Here is a 26885-nt window from a genome sequence, read left to right on the forward strand (position 1 = left end):
TCATTATAATAACATTTGGTAAAGACACTCATATAAAGTGGAGGCACATCTTTTCAAGTATGAGATGGTACAGCACTGATAAAAATAATCTGAATGAGAAGTGTTTGAAATTTCAAAAGCTTCACTATTGCCTGTGACATTGACTTTTCATGTTAAAAAACTGTTTAAAGTAACTGTCTTTAATTTTTATTTATGGAAGACAGAACTAAGATATTCATGCTACATATCAAATGTTCAAGAGCTAAAATAGCCTTAGAAAAGATACAGTTCATAAAAAGGTCACTGACAAAGTTTCCTTTCTGAAGATCCAAATCCAATAGCTGGAAAGCTATGCAAGTTGAAGCTGTACTTACCTGCTTTATTTATCTGTTCAGATCATAAAAGAGACAAGTTCTGGAGGCCCTTGAGGATCCCTGTAGTCTTGCATCAAGCTTCCCATAGAAATGAGGTAAAGTTGATGGTTGTTATTTCTTGTAAGACAATGACTCCTACCTCATCCCAAATTCTTGAGAGCTGCTTCATACAAAGGTAAAAGGTTTGCTGCACTGCAAGGATGTAACTTACTCTACGGTGACTGCTCCTCAGACCCAACAGGAACTGGGAGCTGCTGATCTCATCTCCATGGAAGCAATAACTCCTACAGAGCTCTTGTAGGATGGGAAGAATTACCATCAACAACGGCAAGCTGGAATCTCTCCTTTGTGCAAGGCAGAAACTCCTGGTGCTAAGTTGAAATCTGTACCCTACTTTTATTTTTCCAATTTCAAGCACTGTAGTTAGTAACCTTCCAACAAGTTTGGAAGTTAGAAGATAAAAAGTAACACTCAAAATACTACTTATTGTTTGTAAAGTAGAACACATCAAGTAAGAGTTCCAGAGAAATAATCTACCTTGTAGAAACAGAATGGGGAAAAACTATTTAGGTAACACCTGCGTATCTGGGAAGTCTGACACTGCTGAACATGTTAAATCACAGGATCAAGACAGGTGGAAGGCAGCTGTGAAAGGGACAGCAGTTCATACTTGAAAGTATAAACAAGACAAAAGTCTGTAAGATATACCAAATAATGTTTTTGTCCTATTCAGTACTGTAAAATCTTGGCTATATATTTCATCCATTTTGTGTACCAGGCTTTAAATGTAAGATTTACTTTAAAACTAGGGAAAAGTTTGTACCAGGAAAGATAAATTCTGGAGTAGATTACCTAGTGATGTTATGTAGCACCCAGCAGTGGTGGATTTTAAGTACATTAGATAAAAAGCTGTCTGAACTACCATATAAATATTTGATCTTGCCTTGGGCCATCAGGATAAATAATAGGACTTCTCAACTTCTCTTCCAAACTATTTCTCTGTGATTACACATTTTTTTATTGCTTTTATCTGAAAAGTACAAATGAAATCCAATGTAATAGAAATTTTGAGCTGGATTTTGCATCAGCCTTCTGCCCTGAGTCGGCTGTACGGATTACATGCATACAGCTGTATGTAATCAGCCTGGTTAGTCACTGTCTGCCTAGCATTCAGAGACAAATATAAACCTAGAAACTCAACTGAGCATATGCCTATTTATTTTCTCCTCAGCCAGAAAATCCACAATTTTGTCGGTGGTATTGAGTTTTTTATCTTAAAATACAAGTTTCTCAAATCATGATAATACACAAAAATCTCCACATTCTTTGAAGAAGCTTTGTTTCCCAGAAAGCAAATAATTAACTGACTCTTAAAAAGACAAAGTTGCCGTTTTGGTGGTTTCAGTTGAAAATACTGACCAATATTCTGAGCAGGGAAATGGACTCTCTTTTGGTATCTCTTTTTGTTTCTCATATTCTTTCATGTTATATTAGTATTACAAGATTACATTAGCATTACAAGGTGTATTGTCAGTGCAGTTGGGTATCCTCTAAAGCCACAGCCTATATTTTTGGTTTATGAAATTACAGACTATGCAGGAAGAGAGAAAAGTTTTATTTCTTCCCTTCTCTGTATGAAGTTTCAGAAGCTGAAGGACTAAAGTCAACTGTTCAAACACTTATGACCAAGTATATTTCTTAAGAGGATTATTCCCAGTTGTATACACTGTATTGCAACTGTTGTAAGATCCAATCATAATTCATTAATCATAATGAAACAAGCACTGATGGATCAAGAAGATCTATATTAATTGCTTCAGTGCAAGGTGCATTTAATCAATATGCACTCTTCTTGGAACACAAACCATTGTTTTAGTGTTACTGCAACAAGAAACTGGTATCAGTTTAGCTAATTAACTGTATGTTTACTATTGAATACACCTTTCTTCTAAAGCTAGACCTGCAAAACGGACAATATACTATCTAGACAATTAACTTTGTAAGTTGCCACCAACCAAATAGCAGTTTGATAATGCCATCAACTTTTCCTGTTTATTTTCAGTGAGGAATTAGTGTCTTAACTGACAGCACTTCTGTACGTACTCTATGTGATGCAGCATAAGTGAAAACACACCGTTAATATTTTTAAAAACACATATGAAAAAAGCCTACTTTCTTCTGAATCCTTTAATTGAAAATGTCCTAACAGACTGTCAGTTCAGTAGTAATTTAAAGTGCTGTTGATTAAAGTGACTGTTGATAAAACACTGCTTAATAAGATGTTAGAAATTCACTGACACCTTTACATTCCATTCTGAACAGGTCAAAATGTTCTTGCTTTTGCATTTCTAAGTATAGGCATATTCATTTTTGAACCCTGGTAAAGTAAAACATATAATTAAATCATGAGTAGAGTTGTTTGTTGGTTTGTGGTTTTTTGGGGGTTTTTTGTTTGTTTGTTTTGTTTTTTTTTTTTTTTAATTCAACATAGGGTTTTAGCTGAACAACCCCCATATCTTCAGGAAGGAAAAAGTTACTGAACAACCCCCATATCTTCAGGAAGGAAAAAGTTACTGATTCTCAAGAAGTCTGAGATGACTTGAAAACTTTAGAAATAAGAAGTGATCTTTATAAGCCTATACTGAAACACAGAATTGCTTTATTCTATTTTAGTATCCGAAAATTAGCTAAATGCAAACAAAAGGTGCAACTGAGGCAAAGATTTTTGTGAGTCTAAATAATGTCTAAATGCTGTACAACTGTGCAAGCTAAGTAATCAAACAAGCTATTCAGGTATGAATATGTACAATTTTAAGTCCTGATACCTCATAAGTTTAATAAAGATTTAAAGTATTAGGGAGAAATTTGACACCAGGTGTGCCATATAAAGAGAGCTATGTCACTGTATACCCTCAGTCATGTCTGTTCCCTCCTCATGTACTATTTTTGCTCCAGGCTACAGGAATTCAGTTTTATAAAACATGCATTAGGGACCCACCAGTTCCACTGGAGGCATCACATACTCTCCTTTCCTTTCATTGACAATCAACCAACCTAGAAAAAAGTGCATAACCTCAAAACAACATCACTCTGAGGTAAAAGATTAGGCAACAAAGGTGAGAAAGTGCTTATTTAGCTGAGGGGTTCATGTGTGCCTTCCAAGTGGCAAGCAGAGGCAGAAGCAGGGAGCCATTGCTTCAAAGAGTTGGGGGTTTCCATCTTCTCCTGCGAAGAGGATCTTCATCACCATATAATGGAAGGCAGAAAGGGGAAAACCTATCACCTATTTACCAAACCCATCCTGCTATTTGACCTCCTCTTTCCCCTGTTTCCCAGGCAGGGAAACAAATACATAGTCCTATAGAAAGGTACTGAAAGCAATGGCTTTGAAGCAAACAATGAAGTGAGTTGACAGGTCCTAGCCACAGAGGTAGTTCTCTCGTTTTCCCATTTCTGGACAGTAGGCTGCGAAGATGATTGCACAATGTAGCATATTCCAGAAAGCAAAACAGGAAAACCCCACCTCATCGCCAACACAAAGACTGAAGAATTACATAGTATATAAAGTAGACTAGTTACTGAAACAGTAGCATGAAAATTTCTGTATCTTAATTGGATTGCACTCTCTCATAACTTGCAGGTGTATCTACTTTGTTTTATTATATTTTTTTCTTAGGCAGCTTAGGTGTGGTAGACTGCAGACCCTGGTTGCGCAAAATCAGTGTAGCACTGAAGAGTCAGTGTGGGTACATGTTTAATTACTGTGTCTTTTTAAAAATAACAATGAACTTTATTGTGTACTTGTTTCAGTTATCTGCAGGTGGATGCTGCCAGTAGATAATACTCTGGAGAAACAGTCTAGATTTATCTTTCTCTATAGACAGCATTACAACATGTGATACTTTTTATGATGTTGCATCTCAGAACACAACAAAATAACCTCAAAGGTCCATAAATCAACATGGAAAAAGATACATAGCATAGTGAATCGTTAGATATGCAGGGTACCATTCACTTACTGAGCAGTGAAATATAACTCAATAGTCAGAATGATTAAGGACATCTGGGTATCACCTGGTTAAAAGCAGCTACATTGTCAAAACTCAAGACTGATGGTGATCTGAGGAAACACCTGTCATACTGTTACCAGCACGTGTTGAAGAAAAACAAGATTCTATGGCTGGATCTGCTTGATGTACATCTTTTGTATTGCTTCAAAAGAATATTCTTAAAGGATTTTTCTCCTACTTATTTTAAAATAAACAGGATTCATTTATCTCCAGCTAAATGTAATAGAACAGCAGATCCCAGAGTCCGCTTGCTCAGATACTACTGAAGCCACACACACAAGAAGGCATTTCTTGATCTTTTTCCTCTCCTTTCTTTTCACTGCTCAGGCAGTAACTGCAATCTCACAGCCTACTTTTCACTCTCCCAACACCCATCTACACTGGGAAACCACAGGCACATACACAGCGTGACCCTCCTGGCACTGGTGCTAACTGGGTGTGTGTGCAGGGGCCTTCCCCAGCCCATCTCAGTGCCTGGATGGGGAGGGGGCACCTGCTGCTGCAAAACACCCAGGACTGTACCAGGTTGGTACAACACGCTTTGGCACACTCTAAAACAAACTGTCTCAAAACAAGGTCAATCCTTTCTAGGGTGTTCTTTGAAACTATAAGCTGTAACATTCATGCAAAAAAAAGCATTATAGCAGTACTGGTTCAGGTATTTTGAAAATGTCATCATAGATTGTTAATTTATGGTAATTAACATGTACACAGACATCTCTACACACTATAAAATCCAAATCTTCATGTTCAGTTGCAATAATGCTTGTATCTGGCAGATGTTATATAGAGCATGACTTTCAGAAGGTCATGATTTCAAATTGCATCAGGTATGTTAAAATTTAAAAAAACCCCAAACTGTATTTTTCCTCCATTCCAACCTACTGCATGAATTTAGGACATTCTCCATTTAGGATAGTTCTTTTCATCATATTATGTTTATCTTTTGTTTGGCACAATGTTGTCTTTCAATATATTTTTATTATAACATCTGCTGTAATAGCATTAAAAATTCTAAGTCAAATAAGCTTATTTAATTTTAAAAGTGAGAATTACTTAAATTTTGTAAATTTTTCCACGGGTTCTTCAACACTGATTAAACCACACTCTGTTGATAAATGCTTGTGATGTAGAATATAGTGTAATTTCTTTGTTTAGATAATGTCACCTTAAACTAAAACATGAAGCAAAAAACAATAGCAGTAATACAAGCAAAGAACAGAACATATACAGTAATTAATTATTTAAGTAATTAAAGACTCTTTTGGAGCACAACCAACAAAATAAATAAATCTTTTAAAAATCAATATTATTGCTTTCTATACACAAACAGGAATATTTGTCAATAGTGCAGACTCAATGCAATATTGCAAAGTCTGCAGTGACTCAATGATTTAATTTGAATCACATTCTTTCTCCTCTATTTAATAAAACTGTTCAAGGATTTAGAAATCAATTGGTACAGACTACCAGAAACATTTGTGTGACAGTGTACAGAAAGCAGAATTTCTTACCCAACAAAACATGTTAGGGATTTGACCCAAGAAGTCCTCAACTAGCAAAGGTCCAGCATGACTAGCGTCAGCATTTCTCACTGCAGTCCTTTACATGGCCGGAAATATTATCCAGAAGACAGTACATTACTGGAACGCCCAAACAGTGAGAGTACCTTTGGCAACGCTAGCCAGGTGACACAAATTTAGCAAAACTTCCCTGTTACTGTAACATGGTGGTATTAAGAGACTGAAGAGGGGGTCTCTAGATGTGCTGTCTATTTTACTGTAAAGCATGTAGATGAGTGATTCAGTAAAAGGCTCTGGTCATTTGACTATGTTTCAAGAAATACCAGAGCTATAAACTTTTAATTACTGCTCAGTATTTCCAGCACAGTGTTTTCCTTCCTTTACATGGAATCACATAAACTTGATCTGTGTTTCAGTTCCAGGTTTAGTGGTGTTCTCCTGATTTTCACAAATATTAGAGCCAAAATCTTTATTCATTGCAATTATTCCCATAGGTATCAAAGGGTTTATAGGAATAGTCACAACAGTCAAATGATTTACTGTGATGAAGTGCTGTTCTGGTTGTTCCCACTTTGGGCAAGGATTAAAAAAAATTTGCACTGTGAAGAATCAGACCCATCATCACGTTTTATGGCTACTGTCTACCTTTCTAAAAAATTCTAAATGTTTCTTCTGGATTATTAAAAAAAGTAAACTTTGATTCAAAAATAAGAAAAATATTTGTTATATTAAAGCCTAACAACTATAGTGATATTCATGAAAATTCTCTCTGCTGGAAAGGTAACTGAAAATGTGAGAGCAAGACAATGGATTGTAGAATTGGTCTTTTTTCCTATAATTAAAATAGCAAACCATTTCTTAACGACTGCATGAAATACAGCAACCACCTTGCAGACTATGTCTTAGGAAATTCAAAACCTTTAATTTTGTATAACCATTTCCATGCTGTCACCACTTAGCCATTTTGTGGCATACTGATATAATGTGCTGTATGGTGCGAGACATTTCACTGCACTCAGGGAAGCTTCTGGGTTTATGCTTTATTTAGTGAAAATATCTGGCATACAAATAAAGATATTTTCTCCTATAATAAAATCCAAACATTTAAACATGAATCAGTGTTTTTAACAGGACAAAATGTTTAGAGTTAAAAGTTCCCTATTATCATGCCTTCTACCTGTAGTTCGTTTCTCCAGTGGACACATAAGCATCTATGACTTTCACATTGTTTGTGTTGCTGCAGCATAAATTATATACATACAACAGAGGATCACAACTATAAACTGTACCTCTAAAGAAGTTTGGTTTATAGGTGAAAAAGAATATAGAAGAGCAACGCTATATTTTCAGACCTTTGTCAGAAAGTTCCTTTTAATACCATATTAAGTCTCTGCTAGGCTGCCAGAAATACAACACAGTATGTGTTCAGATTTACAGCTTTTATTCTGTGTTTGGGTTTATTCTTAGAGGTAAATGGATTCAATATACTTTCAACCCAACCACATATTTGAAATTGTTGCCAGTTTATAGTTGTCCACAGACCTCCCATATTCATAGCAGCAACTCTACAGCCCAACTTCCTCTGCGGCTGCATGCATGAAGGCAATCACACAGAAATTATCTCTCCCGTAGAGTGTGAGAATGGAAAATGAAGAGAAAAAAAAAAACACAAACCATGATCGATATGGTCCCAAGACTCCTGTAATACAATTACAAAATAATAATTAAGAACGTCACAAAATAATTGGATTCCATGGTTTCCGTAGTTCTATAGACTCAAAAAAAAAAAAAAAAATACATTCCATACATTTTCGCTTCTCTTCCACATTCCACCTGGTGTACTCCGTGGGAAATCTAAGCCAAATACTGCCCAGCCATCAAAGGAACAGCAAGCAAAGATCTTGCCAGAGAAAACAGGATTCTGAACGCACAACTACTATCAAAAAACTAATGACTATGTCAACCTTTTGTCCACTTACTTTTGACGCAACCACACACTACAGTTCAGGCCAAACATTATGGAGACGAACTAGCCCATTAACCTCATTATTAGATTATCTCCAGTTGTGCTGCCATGCTGTGCTCCAAAGAAAGAAGGTTTTTATATCTGCACTCCTTATGCCCCAGAATAGGCCCAAGCCTGTTAATTAAAGTGTGTGTTAGTAAATAAGAGAATCCTACTTGGTTCAGATCATATTGACTACAACTACTGAAAAACCACTTTGGTTCCTGGCCCAGACCACAACCTTGTGCCAGTGTTTTCCCTCTCATCTCAAATAGAGGTAATGGCCTCTGCTAACAGGAGACAATAAATGGCCAGCGTTTGTTTGGCAAGTAAGATTTCAAACACAGTCTATTTCAGTACTTGAAACAAAGAGAGGACAAGCAGAATTGTGGGGAGGAGGACAACAGGATGGCCTGGTAAGAATGCACATATCTATGAAATAGCGAAGCAATCAGGCGTTGTTGTATTTTTAGATACTTTCTTTTTCAAGTGCCAAAGATTCCGAATAAATCACAATGGCAAACTGAGTGGCTGAGATGGGATAGATTACAGATGAACATTGCATGGATCAAATATTCATCTCCAACCCAAAGCATGAGTCTTAAGTGCTTATGCAATACACTATAAGAGCTTTCCATGGCCCACTAGCTACTTCTCTTATGGCTACAGTAACTGCTAGATACCGTATCTACCTCTATATACTTCATGACATCTAAAAACACCCGTAAAGAGTCAGTTCCTTAAACCCAATATACCTGAAACTTGTCCAGATGTTCAGTTATGTGTCAACTCTCTGAGCATGGGTAGTAACCTTGAAACACAGAATAATGAAAAAGAAAGCTGTATTTTGTGCTAATTGATGTTTATATTTATATTGATATAAAATCAATATTGATGGAAAGTCAAGGTATTTTCATCATTCATATCAAATATGACTCTCTGTACTAGAATTTTGCATATAATTACTGCTTCACACGCTCACTAAATACAGGAATTGAAGATGGATGTAGAGACCAAACTTTACAGAGGCTTATGCCACAGTCAGTTCTCTCAAAACGTCAGTTATTTCCTCCATCCTGCGGGAGCAGGATGTATATGTTACACTTAAAATATTTGCATCTATTTGCATGTGCATTATAAAGATACCTCCTTTATAAGATCACAAGTCCATTTAATTTATTCCTTCCCTGCTGTATTTGCAGCTTTCATAGAAACATGTGGCATTTGGAAGCAGCATTTCTAGCTGACTATGGCTCCTCAGTGAGAACATATCTGTGTTACAGAAGGCTCAGGGCAGAGACCGAGGATCCACTGGGATACAGGTGCACAAGATAAAACGGCCAGAAGGTCTCTCATATCTAAGAAAACATGAAGAGTGTTTAGGGACAACAGATCATTAGAAAAAGTGACACTGATTCTTGACTGACAGCACGACCTATGGATGGAGCTCCTAGTCAAACCAAAGCCTTCATGCTGATACAAGTATTGGTGAAAATCACTCGGAGAGACTGTCTGCTTTTCATCATGTCAGAAGAATCCCAGCTGGGATAGAAAGGAATCGGTCCAGTACATACCATCAATACAAAATAGGATTCCAGTATTCCTCAGTAGGACACACTTTTGTTTAATATCAGTTGTATCTCAAGGTATGCAAGAAGCTGCTTCATTTCCCTCCTCCCACCTCTTCTTTTTTCCTGAAATAGTTTTCCAGTGCATTTTTCCTTCACTTTCATCATTCTTCTTAGCATCCTTTTTCCTAAATTCCTATTTTCAACTTTTCCCCTATATATTTTCTTGTCCTTCTAGCACCACTTCCTACATCTTCTAAGAATGCCTCAAGCAACAAGAGCAAGCCATTCATTAAAAGAAAAAGTGAACACTATTGCACAAGGATCTCTCAGAGGTATGGCAGAGAATACCTAACTCTAAGTAATCTTAAAGTTGCATAAACACTTCTTAATAACTCTATTTGGTCCATCTTCTGCTCATGATGTAGAAATGATAGCCGCTTTCCTGACATGCCGAATTTGTGACTGCCCTGTCTAATGAGAGAAAATCTTCAAAACTTGTCATAAATTACTCCATGGCTTTTGTAAATATTTCTAGTGTTTGAGTAAGAAAGGGTATACTGGTCAGCACAATGCCCATTCTGAATTCATGATACCCTAAAACAAAGCAACCAGTTGCTGTGATAGTATCTTATTCATATTAGTATTCCCAACAGCTTAAATTTGCCCTAGATGTTAACCCCACAGGACACCTTGTGATTAAACTTATTCTTATCCACACAAACTTTTCCTGATAATCTCACTCTGCTCTCCTCATTTTGCCAAGACCCTTCATGCCTTTACCCAGTAGCTGATTAGTTTTGGCTGTCACTAGCACAAATATAACTTCCTCACAGATAAGACATTGATAAAAACTGTTTCGTGGGGCAGAATGATGAAACAGTTCATCCTTACAATGGCTCAATATTTAAGAGAGGAAGCATTCTGTTACTTCAACAACTCTCAGTGGTGCTCCCAACTGACATTAACTTGACTGTAAAAGATGCCCTGAAAGTTGCAACAGAGTCAATGTAAGGGGAAGAGCAGGTGAAAGGAGTCATTACTTGTTAAAAGGTACAAAATGTTTCCTTTGTCATTAATAACTTTCATAATTTAAGATGCTTGTGTGTTACTTGGGCTTTATTTCACATGAAAAAATGAAAAGGAGGAACAGTCGCACTTCTGTTGGTTTCGTTTTCTGACTCTCATGCACTACCATCAAATCCCTGTAACAACTCTGCTGCAGGCATTACCATTTAAAAATAACTAACATTTTAAGCATTGTTTCTATTTGAAGAGAAATAATGAGAAAAAATCCAGTGAATGCTGCCTCATTAAGTAACCAGCAGACAGGTACATTCAGAAATGCTGATGGCACTGAAAATGAATTGAAAATTTAGGAGCTGGGGGGGGAGACAGCTAGAGAAGAGAGAGGTGGGAGGGAAGTTGAGATGAAAAGGGGCCAAAATTTTGGGAAGATGAACATACATGTGCTCTCTCACATAAGGAGGAAGCCCAAGCAGTGAAGATAGACACTTGTTAGCTTCACATCACATCAAGCTAGTGATGGGGATATAAGTTGAGTGTTGATCTAAGGTATATCATTCTCCAAAACAAAGGAGGTATTTTCTTTTAGCTCTGTCATTTTTATCTTTCCATGTTCTGTTTCTGGCATAAGAACTTGTTTTTGAGAAATGTTTTTCCTATGGTAACTCATGTTTCAGTTAGATTTTTCTTTTTATTCTAAAACAGTGTGAAAGTGTATCTTACTGCTTCTCACCATTACAGGCTTAAAATGAATTAAAGCTGTTATTAATTTCTAAAAGCTACAAGGCATGCATATCAAGAGAACTAAAATGGAAAACACATCTAACATACAGTTCAACTGAGAACATCTTTGTAAAAATATCACCTTGATATTTCATATGATTTGTATGACATGAATCGAGATCGTATTTCCACAGTTTTCATATAGACACTTTCCTGTTACTGCTAACTATACCTGTAAGATAAAACATTAAGCTGCAAACTCTCCTTATGCTTCAACACCTATAGTAATGGTCCATACACCAAATCATTCCTCGATAGCAGCTGTGTAAATCCACTGTGCCTAAATTATGACCTTAGTTTTGTTTAGCCCAAACAGTCCGGCATAGTGGTTGCACAGGTGTAGCTGAGAGCCTGCCTGGTGTTTGTCATTGATGATGTATGTGCTATGGAGAAACAGTCTGACTTTCAGATCTCTAACAGACTAGAGCTGTACGGCTGACAGCGGTATATGGAGGGAAAAGTCTAAATTATAACTTGGGTAGGCTGGATATGAAAAGCAGTAAGAAGTACCACAACACCACTTTAGTAGTGAGTCCTTTGTTGGATAACCATAATGACTAAGTGTGCTTTTTTTTTCTGGAGCTCTAAAAGAAATGCAAAGATGGATTAACAACTGAGCTGATAGCCTAAAACTAATTGCATTAGCCTAAAACAAAAATTCCCTATCCCCAAAGCAGCTGCTGAAGGGCTACAAGCCCTAACACATGAGAAAAGCTGGGACATTAAGAAAAGAGAAAAAGTGCAATCCAACATAAGACACGTGGCTGTGAGCCTCTTCCAGCAAGCAAAAGACTATTCTGAAGCACCAGAAGTCAAGCAAATGGTGGGACTTCACTGCGTCTTTCAAGCAACTTGATGGTAAGGCTACTATTCTACACTGGCATCACACAGTTTATAAGAAATCTAGCAACAGAGCAGGAAACATGAAATAGTATTCCATCTTGTCTTAGAAAACAGGTTTCCCTTGGCTTTGATTGGCTATTTTGCAAAGTTTTTATTAACTGTCCAACCATCCTCAGCTTAACGAGCTACCTCGAAGTAGGCACCTTCCTCAGCAGCATGATGTTACACACAGTGCGCACAAGCAGCCTCATTTCTAAATAACTCTGTTTCCTACCTATGCTGGGAGCAAACTCTTAACATTCCAGGAGTCACAGTCACCGTGGAGGACAGCAAAGCATGCTTTTCTCCTCCCTAAAATGCAAGGTATTTTATAACCTTTCTCAGGTGAATGTCCAGCTGCAATTTGCAATACAGAGAAGAGAGGCACCACATAGCCTTTGGTCTCCATCAAACAGTGTTACTCAGGCATCACAAAGTACAAAGGAGACCAAAGCAGGGAGGTGTAAGCGGGACCGATCAAAATTACCTCCTGGGAGTTGGTAACTAGAGAGGACGTGCATGGTTCGCCCGGGAGGTTCGTGCCCAGCCCCGGGTCATTTCAGCGAAGGCAAAAGTACCAGTTAGGTCACAGCAGGCACCTTACGGCGGGCTTTGCAAAGCCTTGAAGGTTTCCTAGCCCGAGATCCCCGGCATTAAGCGTTTGCTTCCCGTCCCCATAGACACACACACACACATTTGTCCAAGACAGCACCGATGCATTTACCCCATGCAGGCAGGCAGCTCCCCCCTCCCCGCCCCACGCCAAGTTGCAAGACTCGCTGATTACAGGTGGGGGGCGAGACCCCTGAATAACTCAGAAGGAAAACCTCGCGCCCCCACGCTGCTCGCGTCCTACCGCCTGTGGAGCTGGCCTCCTCCAGCTGCGCCGAGATGCTCTCCACCCTCCGCACGTTCATGCTGGGAGGCGGGAGGCGCCCGGAGCCGCGGCGAGGCGGGACGCGGCGGGGGAGCGCGGCAGCACCGCCGCGCCGGGGCCGCGGGAGCCGGAGCGGAGCCGCGCCGGAGGGGAGCGGAGCGGAGCGGAGCGGGGCCGGGCGCGGCGCGGCGGAGCGGAGCGGGGCCCCGCCTCGGCGGCGGCACCTCCCCCGCCACCCGCGGCGGCGCGGGGCGGGCCGCGGGGCTCCGGGGCGCCCGCCGGCAGGGGCGCCACCTCCACCCCTTCCCCGCCGGGCGAGGGCGGGGGCGCAGTCCCGGCGCCCTGCCCTGCCCTGCCGGACTGCCCCCCGCAGCGGCGGGGCTGCGGGCCGCGCCCCGGGGGCTGCCCGCCGCCGCGGGGCTGAGCCGGCACCCGCGCCCCGCGCCGAGGCGGGAGCGGGGCAGCCGTGGGGAAAGCCCCGAGCCAGGGCCGGGCCGTGTCCCCGCCGTGCTCCGCGGCTGCACACAGGTGGTTCCCGCATCGCCTGCCAGGCAGCGGCTGCCGGGGCGCCGGCGGCGCGGAGCCCGTGCGCAGGGGAGCGACCCCCCTTCCCCCGCCCCGCCGCCCCAGAGCCCCGCTGGCGGGGCAGCGCAGCTGGGGCGCCGGGAGCGCTCCCCGAGCCCGAGGGCACCTTGTGGAATCGCTCGCCAGCGCGGCGAGCACCAGCACCAGCACGGCCCCCGGCTCGGACCTGAAAGAACGAGCCCGCAGTGTATCAAACCTTCTCCTTTTTTTTTTTTTTTTACAAAACACTATATTTGTTCAAATCGTGGTAAATTGTACTATAGGATATGAAATTCTCAGAAGCCACGTATGGAGCACATAAATAATACCAGACAAATTATTTAGTCAGGCACTTTGAACAGCTCTGAAGGATATTCATATAATTCCACTGAAACCAATAAGGTTCCACCCTGTGATAGATACCGGGACTGTTTTGGCTGTTGTGCTTAAAGAAAGAGGGAAGGGCATTTTAAGACACCTTCATAACTCCTCTAATTTATGAAGGCCTCCTGTGACATACCATTAGAAAATGCTTCCATTATGGCAGCTCTCCCAGTTCAATTTTATACAGATAACTTTTTAGTGTTCTTTACCATTTCTTTTATTCCTACACGAATAATGACTTGTTTTAGAAATCCCGGTTTTTCTTCTCTTTGTGTACATTCCAAAAAATGATAGTAATTTTTTTTCAAGGCACGTAAAGGTTATAGGCTTAGAGACCTAAAACCTTGAATACTATTTTTGATGTCTTATTTCACATTATTTCTTGAACCAGGTATTGTAAAGGCTCTTATGAGCTGAAAGACAAAGTAGCAATGCCTACAAAACACTGCCAAGTAATGCTTTAGGAAAGGACTTCTGTCTTCTTTTATTCATGGGACAAACTTATGCCTGTTTTCACTCCAAAATGATGGAATGATTGAAGGCTTGAATGGGCAGAGATACTACAGTGTAGTATAACACTGGCCAAGAACAACTCAATGTTTAGTAGCTTCTGCCAAGTGTTCTTTTTTGATGAAAATGCATTCGCTGCTGAAGGTTTAGGAAAGACTGTGAAGAGACAGGATTCAGAGTACTGTATCCGCTATATGCCCTCAAAAGATTTCACTTCTATAAGGTGAATCCCCAGGTAGCCAGGATATGGCTCTTCCTGATCAGAGAAATTCAAAGTAGTCAGAAGAAAAATCAGGATTTTGTTTAATTATCAGGATTTGAGGTTGCTTATTATCAAGAAGCTAACCTTACAGAAAAATGTAATTTATCATAATTTTGCAGGAGTCCTTGTTGTCACATATATATAGTTTTCAGAGTGAGGCAGTTCTGATTTATGGCCATCACTTCCCTTTGCTCTCTGCTCTACCTCAATGTTGTATCAGAACTCTGTGAGTTATGAAAACACTTTAAATATATGTGAGCAGCTGGTCATAACAGAGTGAACTAAGGCAGGCATGGTAGTAATACATCAAAAATACCTTTGCAGTTGCAGTTAACCTAGACATGCACCTTGTGTCTTAGAAAGAATTACAGGTATGCAGCACAGCCCAGAACATAAACTCCAGAAGTGTCTACCAAGTTTGTACAGATAAGGTAGCGTGTGTCACCTCCATGATAATTGTGTCTGAGGCAAAGAAAAAAGAAAGTGACCCAAATAAACTGACTGTCTCCATAAATCTGCATGTTTCTCTCAAGCTCATCGTCTTTATTTTTCTGCTTGCTCTCTTTGTTTCCATCGACCTGCTCTTCATCTCCTGTTCTTTTTGATGGACCTTGCTTGAAATAATTTGATCAATTCCCTCTCCATACTTTTTCCTTTTTGTTCTCTCAGGTTTTAAATACTTCTTTTGGAAAACGCCATAGTCTTTCCCAAACTTTCTTTTGAACTTTTCCATTTCCTGGCTGTTTAGACCTATTAGTTTTCTCTTACTTTGTAGATACCTGTTTTCTTTTTTCACCATCACTGCCAGTGAGATCTAAATGTTAGCATATTATTTACCATTTACTTACAAATTAGGGGTGCATTACATAAAATAGAAGCCTATTTAAAAGTCAATGGAAAAATTCTCAGTTAATACAGACATATAAAATTTTCTGACTTCATAAGAACTATAGCAATAATAGAACTGTGCAGATTTTCAACCATTGAGCATCTGGTTTAATTTTATCTAACTCTAGATTATGACAATTATTGGCAGTAACTGACAGACATAAAGATTAAATATGTGTCATTTTGATGCTCTATGTAAAATAAAATATATGTCGGAATGTGGGGTTTTTTCAAATTTGCTTTAAAGGGCAAATTCTGTACTGTTTACCAAATCTGATTCAGTTTCTTCCAATTAACATGTCAAGCCCATGTATCTGCTCTATATAACATTTAGTAAAAATTGACTTTGACTGTGATTTCATCCCTTCTATATAATTACATTTCAACATGTAATTATATTTCTATGAATATAGAGTTTCATTCTAGTTTCTACTTTTCAAAATATATAACTCTGTCTTTTCTTTCTCATTTATTTCAAATATTTATTTTGGAGCTAAATGAAAATAATATCTTGAGCATATATTTAAAAGGTACATGTATGGCTGAAGATTTCTTCCAGTCACCTGTGATAAAATTTTAATTTATTATTCTTGAAATAGTTTATGTAGTTTCCATCTGATTTCTTTAATTAGAATCTGAATCAGCATATTTCTGTTAGCCTCAAATGTAAACTAATTGGAAAGATTTAACATAATTATGATTCAGTGTGTCCAAATCAAGCTCAGCTTTCCACAGTTGTCTAAAATACATAATATAGAAAATTAAGTGTTAAATTGTGAAGCTAGACTAATGATCAAGGAGGCATCTTCATCCAAAAGAGAAAAAATAATTTTTGGTGAATAAAAAATATTCATCATGATTTCTAGTGGTAACACCTTCCTATGAGGGAGGACCTGTTTTTTTCCTACCTATTTGTGTGGATGAGAAAAGGCTCAGACTCGGAAGGTGTATAGCAATACCCAAAGATTAAGTCCTTTCAGTCTCTTCTGCTCCCCCACCGGTCTTGGGGCACGTGCAAAGGGCTAACACAGTAGTTCAGCTGCCCAAATTGTATTTGCACTAAGGAACTGAAAAATTTATGATTAAGCAGTTGAATAGAAAAAATATAATCCAAAAAGATTCAGCATGACCATGTTACTTTCTAGGCCTCTAGAGAAGCCATTTATTTTTGCAGTGCTTCCTCTGCTGGAGAATGGCCCTCCAGGTGGGAGCTTTCTTGATTCCCGTAAGACTTTGTCATTAAGTTTATACTGTATGTCACTTACAATGTTTTTCACAAGAACAAAAAAAAAAACCCACTAAATCAGTCTGTCACTTACTTCTAGGACAAACATTCTTCCTCCTTTAAAAAGTAATAAAATTCCATTTTGCTAATTTTTATTCAGGCATGAGAAAGAAGATGTTCTTCACGCTACAATAAATTTCTAAGAGTACTTTTATTCTCAGAAGTGTATTTTATTTATTTTTAAGTCATACTGTGTAAAAATGTGTACTACAAAAACATTTTATGTGTACTCTAAATCACAAAACATTAACCATAATTTGGCCAAACTCAAATATTTAGTGTCTGTGACAAAACTACTTGATCCAAACCAGAAGTCTCCAAACCTTTGAAAGTCCTCTGGCACCACATTGTAGGGTGTGCATTGGGCGCCAGTGACAAGGCGTTGTTAGTGGGGGGGCTGCAGGGTGGCCTCTGGGAGGAGTGGCCAGGGCTGCCCTGTGCCAGACAGTTAATTCCAGACAGCTCTACAGCGGATCCACAGCAGGGCACAGCTGAGCCCATCAGCTGAGTTGGTGGTTCCTTGAGGAAAACGTATTTAAGGAAGGGCAGAAAATGCTGAGGAGAGGAGAATGAGGGAGGGAGTGCCAAGGTTGGAGGAGAAGGAGGTGCTCCATGGCAGAGCATGTACAGCCCCAAAGGGGCTGAGGCCCGTGGAGGACCCATGCTGGAGGACGTACGCCATGAAAGGACTGTGGTGCACAGGTAAACCCATGGAGCAGTAGAAAGAAACCTCTACGCACCAACCCTGACCACCTGCGCTGCCCATCATCTCGCTGAGTGTAACCTGCCATGTGAACAAGGAGGGGAAAGAAGTGTCTGGAGTGAATCTGAGCCTGGGAAAGGGTGAGGAAATGTGCTTTCCTTAAGTGTTTAAATGTTTTTCTTCTTTATTTCCCAATACCCGTCAGTAATTAAGTATTTATGTTGACTGTCAATAAATTAAATTAAACTCTCCAAGTCTGTTTTGCCCATGACAATAACTGCTGAGTGATTTTTCTGTCTTTATTTTGACCCCAGAGTTTTCACCCTCTTGTTCTTCCCATTTTCTCCCCTGTTCCACTGAGCATGGGGGTTAAGCAAGCAGGTGTGTGGGTGCTTGGCTGCCAGCTGGGCCTGACCCACCACAGGGTAGATATGGGAGAATTCAAAATACAAAATGAGACTGTAGGTGTACGAAAAGGTGTCACAGACTACTAACAAACTACATGTCTCTGAAACAGTGGAGCTTCAATATTAACACACAAAGAGAATATCAATGCTTTCAGTAAGAGTAATCTTGAATATTTTGATTTTTGTGCCTATTAAACCTTAACCTTAACCAGGACACTTCTTCAAAAGAACAATGTGCACTGTGTATTCTTATCCTTGCACAGAAATAAATAGCAAGAAACAATGAATACCAGCCCTGGAACCTGGCAAAATTGGCTGTTAGTATTACTATACCTTGTTACTAAAAAGGTGAGAGGAAAGCGTGAGAGCCTACTTTCCTTGAAACCCAATTTGTTTTTTTAAATTAACATTTTGTAATAAGTTCTTTAGGGGTCAGAAGCAATCTGACTTACCATAATGAGTAAACAAGTCAGAATGTATATGTGGTAACTGAAAAGAGAATACAATCATTTAACAATCTTTCAATTTAAAAATTGTCTCCAGATGTAAATCAGCCAAGATATGGATTGACTTCTTTGTTGGGACTTTTAAAACAAAACTCGGGGAAGTGGGGGCCCACCCTTCACTCAGTGTCAATGGGAAACAAGTACTTAGTTCCTCCAGACCTAAAATCCAGCATGGGTTTTTTTCTGCTGTTAGATCTATGTTTGTTGGCTTCACTTCAGTGTGCTGCAGGTGACTGGAGTGGCTTGATTGTTGAGTGGCAGTATTTAGACAATTGAGTTTTGATTTGTGCAAGTCTTGTGGTTTTATATCTCATTTTAACTGTGATTCATGGTTTATAATAGCCACACTGCAGGTACTTTAGAAGAAAGTCATTACAAACTAATGCAAGGTTATATTTAAAAAAAAATACATGTAATATTCAACACAACTTTGATATGCTGCTTAGAGACTTCCTTGGCATAATCTGTATCCCTTAATCTAAACTGCTGGCAAATTGTTTGTTGTAATTATTAGACTGTCACTGAAGTTATTTTATTAATAAACCAGAGTCAATATATGGTTTCGTATTTACAAACGTCATGTAAAATAATAGCACTGTAATTTTAAGCACTTCATTCTTAGCCTGGTGATCACAAAACATTTTAAAAATAAAAGCATACTGTGAGCAAATTCACCTGCCGCTGAAATGTAGCCAACTTCAGAGGACACACAGCTGAAAAACAGTGCATTAGTCAGGTGTAGGTTGAAGAAAAATATTGGCTAATTATACTGTAGCTAACCTATGTTCTTGGGGGAAAAATCTATAGTATTTTTATATAAAATAGATCATAGGCTGTAAGATCTTTTGTGAACTACCTGCTCGTAGTGATCTGTACTATGCTCAGAGAGACAGAAAAAAGAAAAACCTAAACAAAAAACACCAACAAAAACCCCTGAGCTGACCCTGGTGTAGGACAGTGCCCAGACTCAGCCAGTTTATGGCACCACGATTTCTCAACACCTTTTCTGGCAGTTTTACATTCAGCTGTATGTTGGCTTCTCATTGCTTTTCGTCCTTTCTCATCAGGGAATTCTGTACTCTGCTCCAGTAAACCCTTCTCCCACTCTGCTTCTCCATCTCCCTTCCCTCCATCTCCTTTTCCCTCTCTTATTTACCTCACACATCATTTCTCATGAAAAAATAACAGCAGAAAGGATAATGGCTTTTATGTTCAGCTAGTGGAGTTCGGAGAGCAGTAGTGCTCTGTACAGCCAATGACAGGATGTAACTGAATGCAGTGCTTCATATTCTCCATTTTTAAATCCACATCCACAGAGTCTCGAGATGATAGGGTTTTAAGAAAGAAAGTCTAATGAGTCCTAGCTAACTCAAAAACCTGTTCATAGAATATCAAACAATCATTAATAATACAAAATTAACAAATTTCAGAATGTTTTAAAGCATTTTGGTTCCTACGCTATTTCCTCCATGGACTAAGATTACTAGATTTATGGCAATAATGATTCATTTATGGAAATATGGAAAGACAGTAATCTCATCTTTTGTTAGTGCATCTAAACACAGAGACATGAGGCCAAATTCTCTTTACAATGGCAATAATACTCTTTTTTGAATGAGCCCAATCTATTTGGGAAGACTAAAAGAGTTTGTTCCTCCTCATACAAAAAAGTCCAAGAGGGGATATGGTTGCTATATAAATATATCAGACAGGTGAAAAACAGTGAGAGAAAAAAATCTATTTCAGCTAAAAGTCAATGCTGGCACCAGAACAAATGCTATAATCTATAATCTATAAATTTAGGTTGTATATTAAACAAAAGTTGCTAAGTATTAAAGAATTCAAGTACTGAAATGCCCTTCCAAAATGAATGAAAGGCAAAATAAATGTTTTAAGGCAGAGCTTGATAACTCTGTGAATTATGTGATGTGATGTCCATGATAACAGAGAGCTCTATGATCATAAATCATATATATGTTTTCCTTTCCTTAACAAGTAAAGCTCTTGAACATAACACCAAATTCACAATACAGCATGGGTCATAGGAAAAGGTCTACAATACTTACTGCAGAGCTTACATAACATAGTATATATGATAACAAGAGCCTCTACAATAAACTTTAATCCCTTTATATAATATCCTGAAAATTTACAGGACATGATAACAGTCTTTCAAATTAATATGGTTGCTCCAAGGAAGACAGTAAACAATTGTTCTTCATGGCCAATAGCAGTGTCACAGGAGAAAGAGACTTAGGTTGCAGCAAAGAAGTAGTTAAAATTTATGGGAAAATTTTTAACTTCTAAGGTAGTCAAATATTAGGATAGTTTTATGAAGAGGTAAGTGGAATCTTTGTCATTAAAGAGTTTGTTTTAGCTGCTGTAGAGATGGCCTGCTGAAGACAGTCTAGAGCTTTTGAATCTGTCACAGCACAGTATTACTCTAAACCTTGAGGTGTCTTATGTCCATATATATCTTTATGGTTGTATGTTTAAAAGAATAGTACTGATTTACGTGAAAAGGGAATTTGGCCAGCAATGGCCCTACTTTCTCAGCTCTCCATCCCCATTTCCTCTACAGAACTAGAGCTCCTAAATTGTTCAGGTTTTACTCTAGGTCTCAGAGGTGTATTTCCTGATTATTTTTTAAGATGCTTTGTTTCTTAATTTGCATACCTAAGTATTCTGTTGTCATGGAAATCTCTTCTCTGAAGCCCTTGAAGACCAGCTCTCTTGCTTCAATTCTGTTTCAAATTTTATGCCTCAAATAATTTTAATTCTTACTCCAAGTTTTCTATATATTTTCTTGCCACATCTAAGTGACACAGTCTTACCATCTCTTGGGCTAAAACCCTATCCTGTCCATCTGTAAGAATACAAATTTCCCTTCAAACAGGTGTACTAAGTCTAGTACAATGCCATTTGTTGACTAAAATGAATCCAGATTTTTAACTGTTTCACTGAAGAAGCATCCATATTGATAGGTGTTTACCAACTCAACAAACGAACAAGAAATTATAAAAAAAAAGATATAGCTATAATGAAATTCAAATAAAATTGTTTGAATAATCACAGTATGAATGTCTTGTCTATGCAAAAAGATATAGCTATAATGAAATCCAAATAGAATTGTTTGAATAATCACAGTATGAATGTCTTGTCTATGCCTGTCTTTTTACACTGGTTGGAGGGAGTCTCAGAGTCTGTCCTGGAAGTTGAAATACTTGATTAAGGACAAAAATTATTCACATCAGCTTTCCTTTCATGTAAAAACTAACCTACCATTCTCTTACTTTTCACCAATTGCAGCCAAAGTAGGTTCAGGTGTCTTCAGTGATCACAGACAAAAATATTGAAGAGATTCAGGAAGGTCAAGTTAGGACTTTCCTGGCTAGTAATAACATTATTCTATTGGATATTATTGGAAGCTTGGAAATAAACAGCGTCTTTCACAGAAGAAACATATGTTTAACATGCCCGTAGGAAAAAGACAACTGTGTGAAGAAGCAGGCCACCAAACTAATAACCTTTAATTTCTGGAGAAACATTTTTTGATTTGATTCACACTGAGTTCATCATATGGTCAATGAAAGTTCTACATCAAAAAGAAATAATCTTGGTCTCTTGAGCATCAGACAAAAAGTGCACTTACAGCTTAAAGTTCAAGAAGCTTCCAAGGTCAAACTTACAGCCAATGACCTACATCAGCCAAGGGCAAATATACATCCTTGATGAAAGATGCAGAAATATATCTACCTTACTGTCCAGTTGTTTCAGCAGTTAGCTGACCCAATGCCATCTTGATTTTTAGCCAAATTGCATTTATTTTTGCCACAGCTCTCGCAGAAAGAGAACAATGTAATCTTTCATCACGAGTTAGAAACACGGATATAAAGCTGTGTGTTATCTGCATGCTGAAGCAGAACCTGATTGCTTATTTTTTTCAACAGCCTCCCATATGTGCATATAACTTGATTAATTAATGACTGAAGTAGAGTATAAAGTAGTCACTGATCATATTTTTATTTATTATTAAATCTATAAGGCAGACTTTGGTCTCTTAACTGCTGTCATAAGCTTTCCCATCCACCCGATTTGATTCACCAGACTAGGCTAAAAGCCAGAATTCTCTCTCTTAATCACTTTGTTCCTTTACTGTAGAATTCTAACTGCTGCAGATCAAGTCAGTTCAATGGTAGTAGATACTGTTTCCATAATAAAAACAGAAAAACAAAACAAAAAATATAAGCACAGTGAAATTTGACTTAAGATTGTGGGTCTCTGGGTTCTAAAATTGAAGTTATTATCATGACAGGACACTGTGGAGAAATTATTGTACTTATGAATTTGTAGTTCTTAGTCTTCCAGTTTTAAACACTTTACCCCTCCATTATATATGTATTACAGGTTACTGTCAGTTTGTTTGCCCTATTGCATCAAATTCTTATTCAAATTACCCTTTCTGTCTTTCAAAGATTATATATGCATTTTATTTTTACATCTTTCCAAAGAGTATTAGGATCTTAAGAATAAAAAGGTAAATTCTCAAATATGCCATTCGTGCTCCAATGAGCTCATTTGTAAACTAATGCTGAATGTCAAGTAACTAATACTACACATTAAGAGCTTAGTACTAAGCACTGCCATTCTGACCATCCAAACCCGTGAGGTTAATTCCTCCTTCCCATCAACAATGGATGGCATTGTCTGAAATACTGTAAGCCTGAAACTCATTTTTGTTTCCACTTGCACATCCTTAGTGTACACAGAAATCATATTTTCACACTGGTATGCTCTTATCAACAACTGTAACAGATAGAAACCTTCATTTTAAATAAATTAAAGACAAAACTGATCTGACTCTCAACGATGTTCCTGTAAGAAGAGTATCATGACCTTTATGATATAGTTTATGAGAATACTAAATGTGGCACTGCTTGCTGCTTTTGAGATTTGAGAGATGCAGTTCGTTAGCACCTATAAGTGTTTATATTTTGAAAAGACATGGAAAAGAGAAGCAATTACCAGGTCACAGGCTAGATTAATATGCAGGGGCATCCTAGTTATTCTTCACACAATGCTAAGCTCACTGAATTGCAGTTACAAGGTACAGATACAGGTGATGCTGAAGAAAATGGATTTATCGTGAAGAGTTAGCTTGGAAGATCCAGTAAAGGTAAACTTCCCTTGCTGCTTCTCATTTTTGGGGGTCACTAGAAAGAAGCTTAGTAGGGACCATTCTCTATTAGGCAGATGATTTAGATCAGCTGCCCCAACTCCACATTCACTGTTTTTTTGACATAAAAATCAAACTTGATCCAAAATTGCCAGTTTTAACTCTTAGGCCTCCTTTGCTCTTGGAAATACAAGGGCTTGATTATCTAAGATTCACATGAGGTCTGTCTTTAGAGTAGTTACACAGAATAAGTACATCTTCGTTTTCCTACATGAGAATTTTGGGGTTGGGGGGGAGATTGCACAGCAATGGGTTTGCTTTTGTGGATTTTATTTGCTCATTTGCTTACCTCTTCTATTTTCTTCCCACTTCTGCAATATAATTACTATTTAATTATTATAGAGGCAGAGTTTTAGAGTAAATTGTTTATTGAGTCCATTGAGTGACCAAGTACTATCAACCTAGGCTAGTTCCAGCAAGATAAAGTGACATATAAACTCAAGAAATTCCAAGGATCCATGACAGTAATTCCCAGAGGTGACAGAGACCCTGGTAGGAGCAAGGGTTGTGAAGCCAGGAAACCATAGGAAAACTTAGGAAACCATAACTAGGAAGGGAATACAGCAATTTTCCAATTCTTGAAAGCATGTTCAAAGGTTATGTGAACAATATAATTAACCAATAAGTATTATTCAAGAAGAGTTAATTCTTCACCACTTTAAGCAGGTAGCACAAAAGCAGACAGCCTTAGCTACTGACAACTTTCCAACATTTTCACACCATACTACTCTGAGCTTTACAGGGAAGCCAACATGGAAAGGGAATCCCAACTTTCAGCTTCAGTCTGACTTTGAGGTATGTCATCAACAGAGGCAGACCACAAATACAGTTCACTTCTATTGCACTTCCCTCACACTTAGGCTAAAACACTTTGGAGACCATTTCAGGCCTTTCACATTCTCTATATTCAGAGGAACCAGCAAAAAAAACCAGAAAGTGAGGGTCAAGGAGTATGCATAACGTTTTCCCAGCTCATACCAAGCAGTCCTTGGTAGGAATTGATCCACACAGCTAGGGCTACTGTAGAGTAGAGTGAAAATATTAACTAGTTTACTAGCATAAAAGTTAACATTGTTAACTTCCATGTTACTCCTTTTTCATATGAGCCTGAAGGCACATGATTAGTCACCACACTGACTTGTCACATCAGGTACCTCAGTTCTGTCACAAAAGTAACAAACAGTTTCTAGCAAAAGCAATTATTTCTCCATAAAGTAGACTTTGAGACTTGTTCTGAATATCACCCAACATAGCCTGTTTTAGGAGTGATGACCATATAGAGAAAATACTGCCACTCACTTGTTAGGGATGACCTGACCTAAACTACCTACTGCATATGACTTTTTTTTTTTTTTTTTTTTTTAATGGAGAGGGGTTATGACTGAATTGTTGAATCAGAAATGAAATTACAGGTTTGTATTCTTAAAAATCTGTTAGATCATTTAATCTTCTCAATCCTACTTTAACAGGAGAAACGGACAGTTTACAGAATAAATTACTTTTTAAATAGCATGTGTATACATTCAATACTGTTAGGGCACAAACTGTCAGACAAAATGGAATCAGAAATGGAGATGGGAAGTTGCTACCATGGCTAGAGCAAGTAAGGTCAGGAAATGGGGAAGAAACTGATTCCACAAAGTCAAAGGTCTATGCAACAAATATTGCCAGGAACTGTGCCAAAGTCTAGAAAAGTAAAGATTAGATGGGGAGATCAGAACAAGCACCGGGCAACAGAATTGAGCAAGTAGGACATAAATTTAGCTAGGAAACAAGTTCAATAAACAAATGCAACCTGGGTAATAGCCTTGAAAATCAGGCAAGTTTGTGGTAAACCAGCAATCAGGCTCACAAGCCCAGCTTCAGCTGCCAGGAATTATCAAGCCTTCATTCTCCCATGGCACTGACTGACTGGCAAAGATAAAAAGGGTGTCCAGCCACATGGATCCTGATACATTGACAAAGGTGATCAGCAAACCAGTAAAAGAGACCACAAGCTCATGTTGGCTATATAGCACCACACCTTTTAAAATTAAAAGACTACTTCAAATCATAACTTAAACTCTGCTATGGTGCCTACCCTGCCACTGTTACCTCAGCTGGCAATATGGCTATTGCAAGTCTTTCTGCATGGCACTATACTGTATTATATAGAGCTCAGACTACCATTTCTTGTGTTCTGAGTACTAAACCGTTAGAAAACAAGTATTCTAATGCCCAGAGGAAAACTAAGAATTCATGGATGTGAGGAAATGTCTATTTAACTCAGACACCTAACAAGAGAGACAACAATTTAAGCAGGTAATTCCTATATTAGGATTTATAATTCAAAACACCACCTTCTACCATAAATAATGATAAATAATGTGATAGGATGGAAGCAATATTTTATAAACTGGCATTATCACAAGTTCCTGATGTTTTATTCTATAACCTTTTTTTTATATTATAGTATTCTAAAGTTCTTGTGGTTAACTATGTACAGTCTTCACATGGAAGTAGCACCCTTGGTATTACTGAGCTTTTTATGATAGCTGACTGATAGCTATGAAACTCTGCCAGTGACAGTGAAGAATGATAGAATATACGGGAAGTTTGTTTTTTTGTTTGTTTGAGGTCTTTTTACTCACATTCAGGGACACCTGTTCTCAGTAGACTTTCGTGTTGTGATTACAACAGAGGAAACATGGAGCATCATCTGACATAATACTCTCATTGGACTAAAGTCACCAAACCTGAAAATCACAAGGAAAATAGTCTAGACTGGGCAATGCCAAAAATACAATGATTGAAAAGAAGTGTATTTGCTAATACCATTCCCTGAAGTAAAGTAGTTAGTGTAAATTCCAAGGTTTTTACCCAAGTAGCAAATAATGCATGCATTTTCTTGCTCAGGAAACTTCTTCTAGTCCTTCAGTTGCTTCTAACCAGTTGATGACAGTCATCTACTAATTAGCCTTCTTCCAATGCCCAGCTTTAGCCAAACATTTCATAATTCAGCTGTATCTTAGGTGGCAGATGGTTGGCTGTATTTCACTAATCACTAAGAAATA

General features: G+C 38.4%; 1 protein-coding gene across 1 annotated transcript in view; it reads right to left on the reverse strand.

Annotated features, from left to right (window-relative positions):
• The window catches only part of KCNIP4 (potassium voltage-gated channel interacting protein 4), a 441759-nt gene extending 428578 nt beyond the window's left edge, over positions 1-13181 (reverse strand). The window contains exon 1 of the mRNA XM_074822241.1: positions 13067-13181. Coding sequence (XP_074678342.1) covers positions 13067-13127 — 61 coding nt within the window. The 5' untranslated portion in view covers positions 13128-13181. The remainder of the gene's footprint in view (positions 1-13066) is intronic.
• Between the last annotated feature and the right edge of the window lie 13704 nt (positions 13182-26885).

Source organism: Strix aluco, chromosome 4, assembly GCF_031877795.1.
Source record: "Strix aluco isolate bStrAlu1 chromosome 4, bStrAlu1.hap1, whole genome shotgun sequence".
Lineage (NCBI taxonomy): Eukaryota > Metazoa > Chordata > Aves > Strigiformes > Strigidae > Strix > Strix aluco.